At 36.8% G+C, this 18670-nt stretch overlaps 3 protein-coding genes across 3 annotated transcripts; 1 reads left to right on the forward strand and 2 right to left on the reverse strand.

The window, feature by feature from the left end:
* Positions 1–1787: 1787 nt before the first annotated feature.
* LOC135078873 (trichohyalin-like) lies at positions 1788–5067 on the forward strand. The gene is made up of 2 exons (XM_063973444.1): positions 1788–3585; positions 4909–5067. The coding sequence occupies exons 1-2, from the start codon at positions 1814–1816 to the stop codon at positions 4955–4957; spliced, it is 1821 nt and encodes a 606-aa protein (XP_063829514.1). The 5' UTR covers positions 1788–1813; the 3' UTR covers positions 4958–5067.
* A 111-nt stretch (positions 5068–5178) lies between these two features.
* Positions 5179–7843, reverse strand: LOC135078880 (calcyclin-binding protein). The gene is made up of 5 exons (XM_063973454.1): positions 7679–7843; positions 7378–7594; positions 6863–7069; positions 6384–6546; positions 5179–6012 (listed from the first exon to the last, which is right to left on the reverse strand). Exons 1-5 carry the CDS (start codon positions 7700–7702, stop codon positions 5919–5921), a joined length of 705 nt encoding a protein of 234 aa, XP_063829524.1. The 5' UTR covers positions 7703–7843; the 3' UTR covers positions 5179–5918.
* Positions 7844–8967: 1124 nt separating this feature from the next.
* On the reverse strand, positions 8968–15222 carry LOC135078858 (inhibitor of growth protein 3). Its single transcript, XM_063973423.1, has 11 exons — positions 15066–15222; positions 14804–14875; positions 14416–14613; positions 14133–14274; positions 12501–12603; positions 12048–12137; positions 11043–11151; positions 10224–10332; positions 9841–9927; positions 9322–9451; positions 8968–9203 (listed from the first exon to the last, which is right to left on the reverse strand). Exons 1-11 carry the CDS (start codon positions 15091–15093, stop codon positions 9084–9086), a joined length of 1188 nt encoding a protein of 395 aa, XP_063829493.1. The 5' UTR covers positions 15094–15222; the 3' UTR covers positions 8968–9083.
* Positions 15223–18670: the final 3448 nt, after the last annotated feature.

Raw genomic sequence — 18670 nt, forward strand, 5'->3', positions numbered from 1 at the left:
GGAGATATGATAACTTTCATCACAGTTATAATGCTTGCTAGGTTAATATTTTACTAATTTTGCTATTATTTAAATTATTGTTTCCCATGTTTCCTAATTCCCAAATCATAGTAGCAGAAAAACTTCAGAATAATGACGTAATCTTATTGGTAGGTTTAGTACACACACAACACCTAGCGGCATCGACTTCTAAAATATAAGTCATGTAGAATCGCATCCTTTGAATTAAGTAGTTATTACTTACTATCGCCAACAGTGTTAACTGCCCATTGAAAGTCATGTCATCTCGTTCTATCGCAAAGAATCGCCATTTGATTAGAGAGAGAGCAAAAACGGAAATGGATAGTAAACAGTGTGGGCGTGTGTACCTATAACTTTTAAAACAAATAAGCTGCTCATCATCATTCGTTCGTTCGTTTCAGCCGAAAGACGTCTACTGCTGGACAAAGGCCTCCCTCAAGGATCATCATCATTATTTTATAATAAATTATGATGTTTTACTTTTAAAAGGATTAAGAATATTTTGTCGTAGTAAGAAAATGTATCTGCGGAGGCTATTGAAAATTGGGTTCGTTCTTGCGCTTAATAGATATTCAATGAGAAACGCCGGGATGTGGTATAAAAGGGGCTACCAGCGTTGTAGATGCCAGTCCAGAAGCAGTCTCCAACGGTCCGCTTCTAGGTAACTCTTTAATCGGCCACGAAGAACTTCTCACCTTACCAGCACACAGTTACTATGTATAACTGGCGTTTACTACTTGCGATTTTCGCGGTTTTCCAACCCATTGCATCTTTCACCGAACGTAATCTCGTTGATGGAAGGCAGCAGTGCTGTGACCATCGGCTTTCGAGAGATTCAGCGTATTCTCTTGATGGAGATCGCTTTAAATCCGAATACCGTCGACTAACCGTCCAGCCCCGTGAAATACGCGAAGAACGGCGCGATGATCGGCGAAATGAGAATTTCGCTGCACGCTCTTCGTCAATAGATTCTTTGCGGAATTCCCACCGAGAAAGAGAATTGCCTGAATTGCGAATTCGTTTATCTCGGACCGAATTTCGCCGAGAGCGAGAGTCTGAGGTTCGCAGTTCAATAGCACCCCAACAACAAGCGAGGGACTATCGAGCAACAGGCACTTCTACTGATCGAATTAGAAACGCAGAAAATCGTCGCGATGATCATTTCAGGAATACAAGAACTGATGACGAACAACGACAAAGTCGACAAAGCTTCAGGAATATAAGATCTGAAGAAAACCGAGTATTCCGTGGACGCAATGTTGATGAAGACTCGAGACTGGAAAATCGTCGTGATAATAGCTTCAGGAATATAAGATTTGAAGAAAGTCGATTGTTCCGAGAACGAAATGTTGATGGCGGCTCTAGACGAGAAATTCATCATGATAATAGCTTCAGGAACGTAAGATTTGAAGAAAACCGAGGATTACGAGCACGTAACATTGTTGAAAAACTAGAGCAACCAGATAGTCGTCGTGATAGTAGCTTCAGGAATACAAGGTCTGAAGAAAACCGAATGATCCGAGAACGCAATATTGATGAAAAACTAGAACAAAGACAAAGTCGTCGTGATAATAACCTTAGGAATACAAGATCTGAAGAAAACCGAGTAGTGCGAGCTCGCAATATTGATGAAAAACTAGAGCAACGAGAAAGTCGTCGTGATAATAGCTTCAGGAACGTAAGATTTGAAGAAAACCGAGGATTTCGAGCACGTAACATTGTTGAAAAATTAGAGCAACCAGATAGTCGTCGTGATAGTAGCTTCAGGAATACAAGGTCTGAAGAAAACCGAATGATCCGAGAACGCAATATTGATGAAAAACAAGAACAAAGACAAAGTCGTCGTGATAATAACTTTAGGAATACAAGATCTGAAGAAAACCGAGTAGTGCGAGCTCGCAATATTGATGAAAAACTAGAGCAACGAGAAAGTCGTCGTGATATTAGCTTCAGGAATGCAAGGTCTGAAGAAAACCGAGTGTTCCGAGCACGCAACATTGACGAAAAATTGGAACAACCAGATGGTCGTCGTGATAGTAGGTTCAGGAATACAAGATCTGAAGAAAACCTAGTATTACGAGTACGCAATATTGATGAAAAACGAGAGCAACGGGAAAGTCGTCGTGATAATAGCTTCAGGTTTGCAAGGTCTGAAGAAAACCGAGTAATCCGAGCACGCAATATTGATGAAAAACGAGAGCAACGGGAAAGTCGTCGTGATAATAGCTTCAGGAATGCAAGGTCTGAAGAAAACCGAGTAATCCGAGCACGCAATATTGATGAAAAACTAGAACAACGAGAAAGTCGTCGTGATAATAGAATCAGGAATGCAAGGTCTGCTGAAAACATAATATCCTACGGCCGAAATCTTGATAGAAACATAGAGCGTCGCGCTTTTGAACGTCGCGCAATCGAATTACGACTAACACGGGGAATCCGACATATGCGCGATAATGTTGACGAAGTACGCAGGAGCAGAGATTTGCGAGATACTCGCGATGAGCTAAGACGCTCAAGATCTACGGATACCCGGCGCATTGAAAGCGATGGAACTCTAGATCGCAGAACTTCAGGTGATCGCTTTGCTTTAAGAAATCAGCGTAACATTCGATCTCTAGACAGGCTTTCCAGAGGAAGCAATGACGACAGAAGACTTACTTTTGAAGTCCGAGAGAACCGAGAAATGAGGGAACGAAAACGTTATGATATCAACGAAGTTGAAAGGAGGAATCTTGAATTACGCGTGCGAGAAAGATTAGACATCCGAAGAGAAATTGGTTCTCGCCTCTCAACAACACGTCGGGAAGACAATAACAGAGATGGATGCTTGCTGATGCACTCCACAAGGAGAACAAATGAAATTAAAGTATCTACAAACATTGGTGATCGAGCTTATGAAATCAAACACGAAAAGAATAATCTTTATGGTTCCCGTACTGAACGTGTTGCTGATGATAGGATCGAAATACGAAGCCGAAGGCAACAGTTACGTGAAACTTTAGGAAATAAGAATACGCAGCGCGATATCGCTCAAAGAACAGTTATGAATCGCGCAGAGAAAGAACTGCGCGATGAAAGCAGAGCACTCCGCGATACAAATGATGAACGCCGCGTGATTCGCCAAAGAAGTAACTCAGAACATCGAGAAGTGCGAGAGAGCCATCGAAGAAACTCTGAAAATAGAGATTTCCGCACTGGGAACAATGAGCGCAGAATGCGAACTATGTCTGAATCGCGTCGAGATTCCAGGATTGTTGAACGCGAAATTTCCCTGCGCACCGATGACCGAAGGCAGGCTCGCGCAGTACATGAAATGAAAGAATTCAATAGAAACACCATTGTTCCTAAAACTACCGAAAGGCAAAATATTGACAGTAGAATGAAGTACAATAGCGATTCCTCCAGAAACCAAGTAAGCACAGACGGCAACACTAGAGCCAAAGATGAAAATAAAGCATATGAAAATAACTGGCAAAACCTGATTTACACAATGCAGGGAATCTACCTGTGCAGCATTTTCATCCCAATGTTGATGAACAACAGCAGCTACAAAAAGAAAACAAAGTAAGTCTTTAGAATAGATATTATTCTTCTTGTACATTCGACAGCACATGGGTGATGTTTTTTTTTCTGTAGTAAAATAGCATTTAATACAACTTATATAAATAAATAGATGTTAAGCTTGAAGTGCTCTCGACTGTACTGACGTATAAGCGCGTACCTTAACCCTTAAATGCATGATTTTTTATTTAGTTATGAAAAAAATATTTCAATTAGATTTTTAGTCACAGATAAGGGGAAAAATAATAAAAAAAATCTTAGTACGAAAAAAAAGTATATTTTTGAAAATTTACAGTATGTAGCCAAATGTCTACACCATGCGTTTTTATGCCATAAAATTGTTCTATGGATTGTTTATTTGGCTTTTCTTTTCAGCATGTTTGGCTCGCTATCTGAACAGGAAATTGAGGCAGCTCTTGCTGCTTTAAATGATGGTGCAGTCTCAGAACATGATGAAAATTTAGATGATTATAACATCGATTATTACCCAAACGTACGGGATTTATTTCATGATCAGGATGAGGAGTCCATGGATCATAATCTACCCTTGAAACATAACGAAGACCCTGGAACATAACCCTCCCATAGTCTATGAAGAGGAACATATATTAGATCACATCTTCGTTATGTTCCAGGGTCTTCGTTATGTTCCAAGGGTAGATTATGATCTATGGATTCCTCATCCAGATCATGCAATAAATCCCGTACGTTTGGGTAATAATCCAAGATATCATCATCTAAATTTTCGTCATCTTCTGAGACTGCACCATCATTTAAAACAGCAAGAACTGCCTCAATTTCCTTTTCAGATAGCGAGCCAAACATGCTGAAAAGAAAAGCCAAATAAGCAAACCATAGAACAATTTTATGACATAAACGCATGGTGTAGACATTTGGCTACATACACAAAAACCAAGTCGAAGGCACATTCGGGATAGATTACCAAAAAAATAAGTTATAATAATGAATTCTTACATTATTTCTAACACGTATGTATTTTTTTCCAATCGTTTTAGCAATTAATTCTCACTGAATCCGAAATTCAAATACCAGAAATTTTAACACTACCAATTTTTTCTCTTTCGCAATCGCTACATCAAATATCGGTTAATTTTTTTTCAAATCTACCTTCATTTGCGTTTTTTTTATTTTTATTATGATGTTTTCTAGGATATTAGCGTACGTTCAGAAACGCTTATAAAATGTGGTACTTTTTATAATTAAAAAAGTACTTCGTAGACATATGGCAACACTATGCATTTAAGGGTTAATGTTACTTTCCTTCCCTCCGAGGGTTGTTTTATTAATTATTTTGCTTCTTTCCAGATCCCTGGGTCTACGAACACCTTTCCAGGCGCTTATCAAGACAGATTGAACATTCCAACTTATATCTCGCAATAATATTTAATGTTCTTTGCTTAAAATAATGTTGAAAATTTCATGTTTTATTAGTAGATGAATATAGATGTGTTATTATAAGTCAAATTGTTGTTTTTTACTAACCCTAACCATTTTTGATTTTAAAATGTTTTATTTACCAAATGTGTAAATCATACATCCTCACCAATAATAAAAATATGGGGAGTAATGAAAAGATTATTTAAAAAAATTAAGTAGCTAGTTTTTATTCAAAAACATTACACTTATTTTTAAGGTAAACTTACAAGAACATAAAATATAGGCATAAATTCAGGTTGTCACAGACAGTAAAACACAACTCATACCTATAATAAAAAAACATTCAGAATATTGTACAAACCAAATATTTATGAAACTAGGTACATGTGATTAAAAATCCTGGAACATTCACTGAAGTTAACATACTGTTATATAACGGTTTTATGTAGCTTTTAATCAATAGGGGATCAGATACTATTCACAATTACATAATTTCTTGAAATTAACTCAAAAAAGATTATTTTTAAGTAGTTTATTTTAATTTGATTTGAAATCAATCTATTCAATCAGGGCTGAAAGTGCCGGAGGTAAATTGTTCCGATGCAAATATCTCGACAACAGAAAGAATTAGATATGTGATCGTATTATGTCGCATGTGGCCAACTGTTAGGCATTATATGAAATGATATGATCACATATCTAATTCTTTCTGTTGTCGAGATATTTTGCATCGGAACAATTTACCCCCGGCACTTACAGCCCCGGTCTCCCCTACATTTTTAGATCTCACAAAAAGGAATTAAATTGTCTGGTATTTCCGATCTCCTATTATATTCTTTCAAAAATATCCCCAACAATTGAACTATCACCATTAGAAGACTAGTGAATCACCAGTCTTCTAATAACCCATTATTTAGAAAAAAAGGTATAAGATAAAATTATAAATCTACCACATCAGTTTTTTTCTTATGTTGAGACTCGTACATCGTTTTTGAAATCATTCTCTTCATTTCGTCATCACCACTTTCGTACCTGTAAAAAGTAATAAAATAATATAGTAAGGTAAATAAAAAACATAACCCTCCTTCTGGGGCAGTCGGGTAAAAAAGGTATCACTAAAATTCTACATTATAAAAAAAAAACACATCTTACTATTTTATAAATGCGAAAGTTTGGATGTCTGGATGTTTATTACTCTTTCACGCAAAAACTACTGAACGGATTTTGATGCAACTTTACAGTATTATTGTTTATAACCCAGAATAACATAATATAGGCTATAATTTATGACGATCTGTGACAAACGAAATTTCACGCGGGTGGAGCCGCAGGCAAAAGGTAGTTTTTAAATAGAGTTTCAAATAAAGTTGCAAAAGATACAATGACTGGATTTTAATACTCACATTTTCCTCATCAGATTCATGATTGAATCTTGGGGATCCTTGGTCTCCATGTCATCAGGTTTGAAACGGCTATTGCGTTGGTCTTCAAATTTCTTCTCTATCTCTGTTACATGAGACCACTTCACATTTGGATGGGCCTTGGCCAAGAATATCACCACCATATCTGTAATAAAATATAATTTTAGTTAAATCAAAAATCTTTATCAATCAATCTTCAAATGTATGTAGTTTCTCAGCAGTTGCAGACTTAATTCATATCATTTCTCAATCGTAGCAATAGATGATTGAGTATGAATGAATATAGTTAACAAGAAGAATAAAATTGTGCTAGCAACCAATCAGAAGATAGAAGTTGTTGAACAAAATATTTCTAATTTTATTTATGGGTCTGGGAAATACACTACCAGCCTGTATAGTTTAGGAGGTAACAGTATAGAGCGAGATTACTTATAAAATACCAAAGACAAAAGTAAAATCACCTGTTTTTTGTTTCCAATGACTATCTTCAACACTGATGGGTTCCAGCAGTTTATTAATAACCAGCAAGTAGTCCTTGTTCTCCAGGTTTTCAACATGTAGCTCCATTGATCTGTCCGTCAGTTTGCAGTAAACTTGATCCTTTGGAATTGACTGCACATTCTTCAGTGTGACAAACACTTTAATATACTTATCCGATTGATCCCAGCCTGTAAATGAATCGCGAGATTAAAATGCGGCCTAACACTAATTTTGCACCAAAATCATTAAATAGGTAAAAAGAGTAAGGCCCAGAACAGACGGTGAAACGCAACTGCAATGAAACTGCAACTTTCTGATGATTCTGATGAATGAAACTGAAACTGAAAGTTTCAAACTGGTCGCGTCATGTTTGGTCTCTCAACGGACGCTATGGCAGAAACTTAGATGCAACTCAAAAGTAACTAGCAGTTGCAGTTTCGTTGCAGTTGCGTTTCACCGTCTGTTCTGGGCCTAAGTGATGCATTTGGAACCTTACCATAACCATTAAGTTTAATTTGATATCTCTTGCTTTGGACTGGTACACTTGTGGATGCGGAAGGGGCAACATCAACCGGCGCACTTTTATTTTCACTCTCTTTTAACTTTATCCACTCCGTCTCCATTTTGCGGATTTCGAGAGATAACAAATCCTGAACTTTTTTGCGTTTGGCTTGCTTGAGTAATTCATTCAGTTCATCGATGTCACTACGAAGCTTAAATTTAAACAGTTTATGATACAGGGCTAAAGAAAAATGGTCATTGAAGCAAGTGGAAAACTATTTAGAAAATATTCTCACCTCTTTGATTTTAACTTCAGACATATTGACAGATTTTTTCGGAAAGACTCAGTTTTAGAAAATGCGGTACCTAACTCAACGTAAACCAGGATTTACAAAATAAAATGCCGAAGAAAAAGCAAGAAGCATGGAAATTTATAGTGTCAATTTGACAATGACATGACATGACATTTCATTTCTAGAAAATGCCAAACGGGTATGTTCCGATATGCACTGCAAGCACTGCCGTCTTAAACTTTTTCTCGAAATCACTCCTCCTATCTCGAAAATTGTGAAAATGAAAATGGTTTATTTGCAGAATTATGGTATGGTATGGTATGATGTTAATATGATAGAACAAGTGGACTTATTGATCGAATCGAAAATCGAATCCGTTGAAACTCCATACAAAAATAAGCTTTTCGATGACCCATGGACGTTTATCTTAAATGACCTTACAGTGCAAATCGGAACATACCCTGAAACCATAGACCTGTGCCATAGACGAACAAAACGATGCAAATTTTTTTCAACGTCTTTGTCAGCAGGGCAGGCAGAGGAATTGAGTCTTGCAGCTAAATATGATTTTATCAATTAATTATTGAGGGGGGATAGGAGGAGAGGAAGAGAGAGTAAGCGACCAATACAAGCTTAGATTTGTATCTCTATACGCTGAGTTGGCCTTGGCTGAGTCTTGCGTATTTTTTGACTGATTTATGTGTACTGTATTCAAATATTTTAGAGGTCGCGCTACGAGAGTTGAGCCCATCGTTCGTTCTTTTCAGTCAAAAGACGTCCAATGCTGGACAAAGGCCTCCCCCAAGGATTTCCACAAAGACCGGTCCTGCACCGCATCCAGGCACCTCCCGCAACCTTCATCAGATCGTCGGTCCACCTAGTGGGAGGCCTGCACACCCCCATCAACACAAGAAAAAGATTTGTCTGTCTACCGCTGATATTTTGCGTAGTTGGACTGACAAAGTGCTTTGTCTCCCTTGCTGACATATATTTAGAGGCGAGGTAATAAACGTATTCAATGTATTGTTTGTATTCAAACATTACATCATTGTGAGCTATTACGTGCTCTGTGATTGTGAGTACATCTTGGAGCCATCAGTACTTCTGTTCGAGTAGATGTTGGCCTTAACTTTCGTCGCGCGACCTTATTATTCAGTATCCGAAGCACGAACAAGCATCGTAAGGTGTAGTCTTAGGTATAGTAATCATCATTATTCTACTTGCTCCGCTTCTATCTTTTCTCTAATCTAGATCTAGAATCACACATTTCGAATCAAAATAACACTACTATCTCTAAGAGGAATGTTGTTTATTATAATCAATACAATACTTTTACATTATTGAAATTGATTCTAAAGAGGTTTACGGTATAATTTAGACATTGATTGAGGTAACAACAATAATACAATTAATTCTTTCGATGTGCGCGGTTTCGACGCATGTTGTTTTGGCACTGCGGACAATACCATTTCCCTTTGGGCGGCGCCGTGATCCCGACGCACGGGTAGTGGAACCATTCGTAGGGACACTGCACAGAAATAAAAATAATATTAGTAATACTGAAAAGTAAGCCGGATTTACCCACAACAAGTATTGTTAAACACAGTTTTAAAATTACATTTCCAAACTATTTTTGTCACACTTACGTCTTGATTGTCGCAAGCCACCATGTCGCCGTAGGACACTTGGTTGCAAATACAGTACCGAGGCTCGTTTGGATCGTACGTCCATTCTTCTTCCATTGGTTCTTCAATAGCAACATTGGCCAAGTTATTACTGAAAAAAAAACATTGCTTAAGTCTTTGTTTAATAAAATATTACAGGTGCTCTCTGTAACATTTAATTCGGTTTTTAATTTATAAGTTGCATTTGACTACCTTCAAGGTTTCTGGAAATACATAATATTACACATTTTCCAATGGCCTGACGGCCGATGAGGCAGCAAGGTTCTGGAGTGGAAGTCACGTATCGGAAAACGCAGCGTAAGACGTTTATCTACAAGGTGGACCGACGACATCAAAAAGGCAGCAGGAAGGCGCTGGATGCAGGCCGCTACCAACCGCGCGATATGGAAATCATAGGGGGGAGGCCTATGTTCAGCAGGGGGCGTCCTGTGGCTGAAATGATGATGACACATTTTCCAAAGGAAAATTGGTACAACTTACACCACAGGCGAAGATGACCGGCTGGCTGCCGTCACGCTCGGTTGAGCGTGTGTCGCCACAACTGAAGATGACGCGTAAGTGCTCTTCCTTGAATAAGAAAAAAAAAAACAACTTGAGCAATAATAATAAAAAACACCTATTATTGTGTACCACACGAAATGACAAAAGAAAGAAATACACAAAAAGAGACAGCTATATTTAAGCGGTTTTATCGTTAGCCTAGGGAAAGAACTTATTTTTTATCTCAGGGCAGTGCCAGTTTGTTCAGTGTTAAGGGCAGCCTGTCGACAAACTGGTCCGCTACACTTTTTACAGACGATTATTGTAACGAACGAGGTGTATTTCAATTTAAAAAAAACATATAAATCTAACAAAACACTTACTTCTGTTTCTGTCTCTTATTTGAAGAGGACGAGGCGTTATGGCTGTGCGAAGTTGTGTGGTGACCGTGCGCACTGCTGCTCTGATTGTGACTAGTAGTCAAACCATGGCCTAGACATGAAAAAATTGTATTAAAGTACAACTTGTAAAATAATTAATTGTAATTGATAAAAAAACGGCCCATATTAAGCTCAATATAACTATTCAATGCGCTGGGTATAACGTAAATTGTACACAGTTAGTCAAATAGACATTGAACTCCACAGTGAAATTTATACCTTGATGGGTATTGTCTACAACCCCGTCAAGTTAACTGCGCACCTGGCTGCCGTGACGTCTCATCGACACTCGGATGGGGCGAACGCGGAAAGTGTACGGGTGAGTGCGAGGGAGAGTCGCATTCCAGGCAGGTGCGCAGTTAATTTAACTGGGTTGTAACTTATTTATTCTACTATACTTTAAGTTAAAACTTTTTCATTTATTTCTAGGCACAGATAAATTAATGCTTTGCTTTGTAATAATTGCCTGATTTAATAATCCAATAATGACAACTTCGATATTTCAATCTCGGTCCCATACTAAAAGCTTATAGAAGACTAGCTTTTGCCCGCGGTTTCACCCGCGTGAAATTTAGTGTCACAGATCGGCATAAATTATAGCCTATATGTTAATCTGGGTTACAATACAATATTATTTACTGTAAAGTTTCAACAAAATCCGTTCAGTAGTTTTTGCGTGAAAGAGTAACAAACATCCAGACATTCTGACATCCAAACTTTCGCATTTATAATATTACTTAGTAGGATGAATGAGAACTGTACCGTGGTCATGCGTGTGATGCGTGGTGTGGATGGTCTGGTGCGTGAGCTCGCCGCCCGCCAGAGCCTCGTAGGAAGCCTTGAGCGACGCGGTGCGGCGGCCTTGCTGCATCTAAACACAAATCGACATTGGCTGCAATCGGTCAGTCTACCTTTGCTCCTATGGCTTTTACAGACTAGTCGAGTAACTCGCCTAATTAATGTCTAAACTACTCGCTACTGACTATATTACCGTACGCACTTTGGTCGAGTACAGTTTACAGGTAATTACTGATTTTTATATGAACTCGAGCGAGGGGACGCGTGGTGGGGAGTGCTACTCGCCTGTCGAAATAGAACAAAATGGATTGGTTCGACTAAACCATACCAAGCGTCCCTCCTGCTTATTCCTAATAGTCAGTTACTCGACTGACTAGAGCGAACAAGGTTTTACCGTGCTGTTCTGGTCATGCGCGTATAGCGAACCTCAGAATTTATAATGAAAAAATAAAATGGGGCTTATTTGCGTTCCACCGGCTATTAAATACTTACCTACTATATGAGAATCTAGCAATAATTACTTATTATAAAACATACAGAACTTGAATAACAAACGGTACTCACTATACTTGAGCCTAGCTCCTTACGAAATACATGCAAAAATTATAAAAGTTGAAGATACACTATATTTGCAACAACAAATAATGCAAGCAGAAATGATAAAGTAAAATAATTGTAGTATCCGAAGTAAATGCATTGCATTTTCTTCTCATAGTGCGAAAGTGCGCGAAAAGCGATAATTAAATCGCGAAAACCGATTCTATTCTTGAGTAGGTAAGATAAAATTTTCCAAATCTGCTGGGTAAGCCCGCGTCACCACAGATCTCGGGTGAGATTGCTATCAAGAGCAAGCCCATTCTACATAATAAAACTAAGTAAGCATAGCAATTTTTTGCATATCTATGTGTAATATAACACTGTACATCTGTTTTATGTGCAAAGGTCTAAATAAATAAATAAATAATATACCTGTTGTGTGGCTGCAATAGCTTGACTGGCGGCAGCAGCGATGGCACTGCCTGCGTGTCCCAGCGTATATGATTCGCGCCCGAGAGCCGCCTATGGAATATTAAAAATGTTTCAGTATCATTTTAGCTACAGGACAGGAATGACATAGGCCTCATCCAATGATTTCCAGATTGGTCAGTTCGAAGCGGAAGCATTCAGCGCCTACACTTCCTGCGAATTTTACTAAACTTTCTGAATTATTGCTGTAGCATGGTAAAGATTTATCTTGGATTGTATGTTGTTGCCATTTTACCACTTTTAATACAATCAGCTCGGAAAACGTCATGGTTTCATACAATCTACTCCGTAACAAGTGAGTAAAGTACTAAGTTTCATCACTGATAACTATTTGTGGTCATAAAAATGCAGAGAATGGGGTCAAGTGGGAGGTAAAAAAGGCCAAGTAAAATGGACCTGTATAGCAGTATCAGTTCTTGATAGGCTGCTGGTAGTAGAGTGGGAACGAGAGTCCTTGGGCGCCCAGCTCTCCCGACGTTTCTCGTTGCGGATTCGATATCTGCAAAAGAAAATGTCATAATCATTTATTACAAATGATTGCAAATTAAATTTACTCAAGGAAATCACAAAAACTCATTTATCAATAAGAAACATAGAATTTTTTTTTGTAAATAAAATGACAATATTTTAGCTCTAACCTTGAAGAATACCATAATATTGGTAACTAGGTATTAATTAGTATATGTATGGGTCATTCCATAAAAATCTGTATATTTTCGACGTCATTTTGTCCGTAACTTTTTTAAGATGCTTTTGAATACTTTATTAGTGTAAATTATAGGTTATTAATTAATTATGTTATGTCTAAAAGGGCCAGTCACTTTATGCTTTATTTTAGGAGAAATTATAATTTTCAATTTTTTCATACTACATTACTCCTATATGACTTCTAATAAAGTATAAAACTTATAACCTTAAAATTTACGGATAAGTTAATATACATAATGTAGTTGTTTTGTTATTATCACTATACAGGGTGTTAGGTAAATGGGTATATGAGCCGACACTAGCCCATGTTAACATATGCATATAAATAGTATGGTGAAGTCAGAAATTTGATATCGTCATTTTATTTTTTTTAATTTTCATACAAAATAAATTTTATAAAATCCGATTTGTATGAAAATTAAATAATTAATATTAGTGTCGGCTCATATACCCATTTACCTAACACCCTGTATAAAAAACATCATTCCCTAACTAGTAATTTAGTCCCAAGTGCCGTTTAAAGCTAGGGCCTGACGCTCTAGGGACTGACGATTTGGAGTAAAACTTAACACAAATGCAGATTAACTTTATAATATTATAAGATGCTTAATGCGATGTGCCGAAAATAGCCTAAAAACCACACGTAAATACTATTAAATTATATACAATTTCCTATTGTAATCAATAAAGCTACTCAACTAGGGACTGACGAAGTGACTGGATTAACACATGTTTCCCCAACAACTGGCACGTTTGCACTAATTCAAAAAACGGCTACCGCAAAGCCAGTATGGTCTGAGGATAACTTCGTATCGTACTTTAAACTCAACTAAATGTCATTCACTCTAAATACATATTAAAGCGCAAAATTATAAAATCAGTGCGTGGCGAGGGAATGACGCTAAAAGCTGTAGACTCTTTTTCAACTAAAGAAAATCAAATTATTGTTTATTGAAACCGCAAAATATTAATAGAATTTGATGTAATATACATTTAAATAGATTATTCGTTAATTAAAACAAAGGATAATGTTGATGTTTTTATAAATGTGGGTCCCAAAACACAAACTTTTGGAGTACGGACATGCCTAGGGAATGACGTTTTGGGTCGTTCAAAAGTAATTTAAGATGTTTTAAAAATAGTTTCAAAAAATATAAATGGGTGATGAATAAAGCACATTGCGAGCTGTTATTTAATAATTTTGGAATAAAATATTAACAAATATTTCATGTGAAATGTGGCGCGGACTAAGAGTTGACATAGTTTTGTGGAATGACCCGTATAGAGAAACTCAAAGAAATAGCTACACGCTACACCAACCTGTTTTCTTTGTAATGGTTATTGTTAGAAGTACTAGTGTGGTTAGTATTGACATCCAGCTCAAGTGATCTTTTCTCCAAGAGTTCAGTTATTCCCTTGTTGTCTGCTTCCAATTCACATTTGAATTTGTGCAATTCAGTATCTAAAAGAAAAATACCTAATACATTTCTTTTTCTCATTCAAAATAAGAACTTACATACTACTTAATTTAATAATCAATCTATTATAAAATATTGTGAAATACAAATTAATAATACTCTTTTTAATAATATAAAATACATACCTAGCCGTCTCAAATAGCGGTCTACTAGCTCTCGCATTTGGTTAGCTAGAGCCACTTTTTCATCTGCCTCTTCTAGAGTTTTGTTGTAACCATGTTTAATATCAGCAAATTCAGTGTTAGCTTGGTCTGTATTCATCTCTCCTCTCCTACACCCACCAAAAAGAGTTCGCACTCGTTTCTCCAATGTATCCATGTTATCTAGACAATTAGTAAAATTGGTTAATTTGATTTAATTAAGTCACCTGTACATGTCATCGTATTAATTAATTCAATGGCAGCTTGGGTAGCTTCTGAGAGTATTGTATCTATTGTACTTTATTATAAAATGCTAATTTCGGTATACGGTTAGAACTTTGTTGTATCACTGTATGATTTTTAAAAAACTTACTTTGAACAGATAAATCCATTTCCCTCATTTCTGTAAACCGGTCTCTTAGTTCTTGTGGCAAATGTTCAATCACTGAAATATTAATAATTAATTCAATAATTGATTAAAATAAATAATTTCATTTGTCTATCTTTTTTAAAACTCGCGCGCGCCTTTTTTTTCGTATCAAGGACGCCTTGTCACAAATACACAATGCAGTAATACCAACCAAATAGAGTTACGTTACGTCATCAAGCGATCAATCCGGAATCACAGTACTTACTTTCCAGATAATCTTCAAGGTACAACATCCTGGTATGTATTATTTGTTTCTAGTAAATAACACTATAATGCACAAATTACGAATATAGTAGAGTATGTGACACAGACACATGAAACAGATGCCACGCAAAAGCAAAACGATTGACGTGACGTGTCCAACAACAACGCTAAAGAAAAAAGGCTAGTGTTGTGATGATGTTGTATATCGTTTCGTTTGTCGTATATACCGGTTACGTTCTCGTTACCGGTAATTTTGTATCGACACAAATCGATTTTTGTTGTATGGATAATTTTTGCATTATTCCATTTTCTTCCTTATACTTTGAATTTTTGACGAAATTTCAATTTATAATTACTGCATGTGATAATATCATTGGAAAAGCGATCATTGGGAAAGAGAAGCTAGAGACGTTTTTAAGATCATTAGCAATCCATTATCACCTTAATTTTTTTTAAATCGTATTCTAAGTTGAATTTTTTTTCCGTGGTTTGTACTTTTGTTAAACTTTGGCGGCTCGTGTCGTAAACTAGCTATCCAATCATTATCTGGATCTGAAATGTATTTTATTTGACTAAAGACATATTCGATACATACATATTAATTAGACATATTAGTTTAATCTTTAAAATGGTGCCACTTCTTTTGTTACTTACAAATTAGTTAGTACACAAGATCGCGTGGAAACAACTTCATCAAAATGATTCCATACTTTTGCTCGCGAGTGTAATTTATTCTATCGCATTAGGTTATTGACCTGTAAAGATAGTATAAGTTGGTGAAAAATAAATAAATATTTTTAAGTAGGGAATTTATTTTTATTAGGATCAGCGTCAAGCGACGCGAGCAGAGACAGATTTCATTTTTTAAGTATCATTTAGCTGGTTATTCTGGAAGATACGTCACTAGCGCATATTACCAACCTAACAATATTTTTATTCATGAATAGGGCACACTGGCGGGAAGGGAACCGCGGGAACAATAAGAAGTACCACACAATAATACTGACGCCGCATAGCCTGCCTGAATTATTATCTGAATCAATTTTAAATTAATAATATGTATCTGTTTCTATTATTATTTAAAACCAAAAAATGTTAAATAAAAACTATCATTAAAATTTAAACTTCATATTTCTTTTACAGGTCAACTTTTTAAAATGATTCGAAGACCTCTAACAGAAATAACTTTAAAGTTAGATGATTTACAAGAATATGAAATATTCCGTAGAGAACAAGCTAACTATTTAGCATCAGAAATGCAAGACGACACTCCAAAATCATTAGCAGGAGCAGGAGCAGGGGCAACTAAAACAACCGAAGAAATTCATAATAGAATTGGTTATGCTCCGAAAAAGAAACCTAGTGGCCCAAGCACTGTTTAATTAATGTGAAAATAAAGCTTTATAAAATAATGTTTTTTAATCTTAATAACCCATAATCAAATGGAGCAGTTTTATTGATGTCATAATTTTTAATACATTAAAAATGCTTTGTTTTATACTTACCACAGAATGATGTTGTTTTAAGAATATTGTTTGTATTATTATTATAAAGAGCTGTGGTTTTCTGAATAAAGAAATAAAATTGTTAATTATTTGTACAAAATATAATGTAAATTCTAAAAGATTTTCCACACTGTCGATCTCTGATACATTCTGGGTACTATACTTAACATTAATCTGGGGTACTAACTACCTACTAGGAAATTAGGACCATCATAAATGACCCGTGATCTGACTGTGCATCTGACCAATCTGACAATGCAGCACAAAGAATGGGGGCGTTTAGCCGAAAATAGCGCTAGTGCTAGTGAGAACAACAATGGCGTCCTGTAGGCCTAAGATGCGCGCCGTGATAACTTTTATCGACGTCAAAATGTATGGGCAAAATCGATAAAATGGCGTGATAACCGCTTATCGCGGCGCGCATCTTAGGCCTACTGGAGGTAAGTGTTCTAAAAAATCACTGCAGACCCACGATACCCCTGGCGATACCCCTGGTGGTATCGTGGGTCTCGTTAAAGAACTACACTTCAGACCCACGATACCCCTGGGAGTAAAGTTGACAAACGAGGACCGGCGCGGGCGCGGCGGGCGGGGAGGGGACGCACAGTGCACACGGCTAGTGCACAGTGTTGTGGAATACCTCTATGAATTCTAAATTGATTTCATTGAACATGCAATAAAATGTATATCGTTAAAAATAAAATAACAGCAATTCATATCTACATACCGTATAATGATTACGTAGTATCAGGTAAAGTACCAGGGCAACATAACCATAAAGGAGCTATTTTGTGATACATATTTATTAAGAATTTGATAATAGCTCCCATAAGGTTATGTTACCCTGGTACCTTTTATTTATCCTTTTTTCCCCACTGCTCAACTGCGCAACTGTTCAACTGGTTATATTTCCTATACAAACTGCTCTACAGGAGAAGTTTTGTAATGTTAAAAAAAACTTTATTTTCACTTCATAAAATTAAAATATAGCGTAAAATTAATATTGTGTGAATAAATTTAAATTATTGATTCCCAAGGGCAAACTACTCATTTAAATCATTGTCACACACAACGTGGTAAATGAAATCTTTTTATCACATCAAATAACATAGATTAAAGTATCAGAACAAAAATAAATAATTAAAGTCAAAAAGTTATTTTATAAGTGCTATTAATTAATTTTATTCGTAGTATTAGGTATGAGTATTGTTGTTATTTTATTTTTAACGATATACATTTTATTGCATGTTCAATGAAATCAATTTAGAATTCATAGAGGTATTCCACAACACTGTGCACTAGCCGTGTGCACTGTGCGTCCCCTCCCCGCCCGCCGCGCCCGCGCCGGTCCTCGTTTGTCAACTTTACTCCCAGGGGTATCGTGGGTCTGAAGTGTAGTTCTTTAACGAGACCCACGATACCACCAGGGGTATCGCCAGGGGTATCGTGGGTCTGCAGTGTAAAAAATGTATGAGAAAACGTCACTTTTGAAGTTAGCACGCGTATCCTCAAAGTTTCGGCGGTTGCCATTTTGCTAACAATTTATATTTAGCTACTAGCGCTATTTTCGGCCAAACGCAGCCAATGAACGCAAACTGACGAGCGGGCTGCGTTCATTAGACCTAACCGCAGACCGCATCCAATGTAACATATATTACAAATTCTTTGTAGATAGGTACTACGAGTGGGTTCACCACAATAGCACAACAATAGTCTTAGCGGCTAGGCGGGGTTCGAACCCGCGTTCCTCGGATATCTCTGTCTCCGGTCCGGACCATCGACTCTATGGTTTATTCCAGTTTTCCACTGGTGGGAATTACATTAGATAGTTAACAGTTATTATTTTTAAGCCCGTTATCCCCACCGGCCAGAGGAGTGGCGATAACGGGAATAAAAAAAAAATTAACTACCTACCTACCTAATAGAATTATTCCCGTTGTCTACACTGCACTGGGGACAGTGGGAATATATCGACGCCATAGGGCTTTCGTCGCACCATAAATTGATAAGATATCAAGAAAAACTTTATTCAACATAAAAACAAGTTGCAGTTGCTTGATTACTTATGGTGATTAAAGTACCTATACGAACATTTAGTTTA

This window comes from Ostrinia nubilalis, chromosome 15, assembly GCF_963855985.1.
Source record: "Ostrinia nubilalis chromosome 15, ilOstNubi1.1, whole genome shotgun sequence".
In the NCBI taxonomy this organism is placed as follows: Eukaryota; Metazoa; Arthropoda; class Insecta; order Lepidoptera; family Crambidae; genus Ostrinia; species Ostrinia nubilalis.

What these genes read in the sequence shown, in the direction of transcription:
- LOC135078880 (XM_063973454.1), bottom strand. Translation starts at nt 7,702, where the DNA reads ATGTCTGAAGTTAAAATCAAAGAG. An exon ending in CTGAAGTTAAAATCAAAGAG is followed by an intron (nt 7,595 to 7,678) that starts GTGAGAATATTT and finishes TTTAAATTTAAG; the next exon opens with CTTCGTAGTGACATCGATGA. An exon ending in AATTAAACTTAATGGTTATG is followed by an intron (nt 7,070 to 7,377) that starts GTAAGGTTCCAA and finishes ATTCATTTACAG; the next exon opens with GCTGGGATCAATCGGATAAG.
- LOC135078873 (XM_063973444.1), top strand. Translation starts at nt 1,814, where the DNA reads ATGATCCGAGAACGCAATATTGATGAAAAACAAGAACAAAGACAAAGT. An exon ending in AGCTACAAAAAGAAAACAAA is followed by an intron (nt 3,586 to 4,908) that starts GTAAGTCTTTAG and finishes GCTTCTTTCCAG; the next exon opens with ATCCCTGGGTCTACGAACAC.
- LOC135078858 (XM_063973423.1), bottom strand. Translation starts at nt 15,093, where the DNA reads ATGTTGTACCTTGAAGATTATCTGGAAA. An exon ending in CCTTGAAGATTATCTGGAAA is followed by an intron (nt 14,876 to 15,065) that starts GTAAGTACTGTG and finishes TTAATATTTCAG; the next exon opens with TGATTGAACATTTGCCACAA. An exon ending in CCGCTATTTGAGACGGCTAG is followed by an intron (nt 14,275 to 14,415) that starts GTATGTATTTTA and finishes TTTTTCTTTTAG; the next exon opens with ATACTGAATTGCACAAATTC.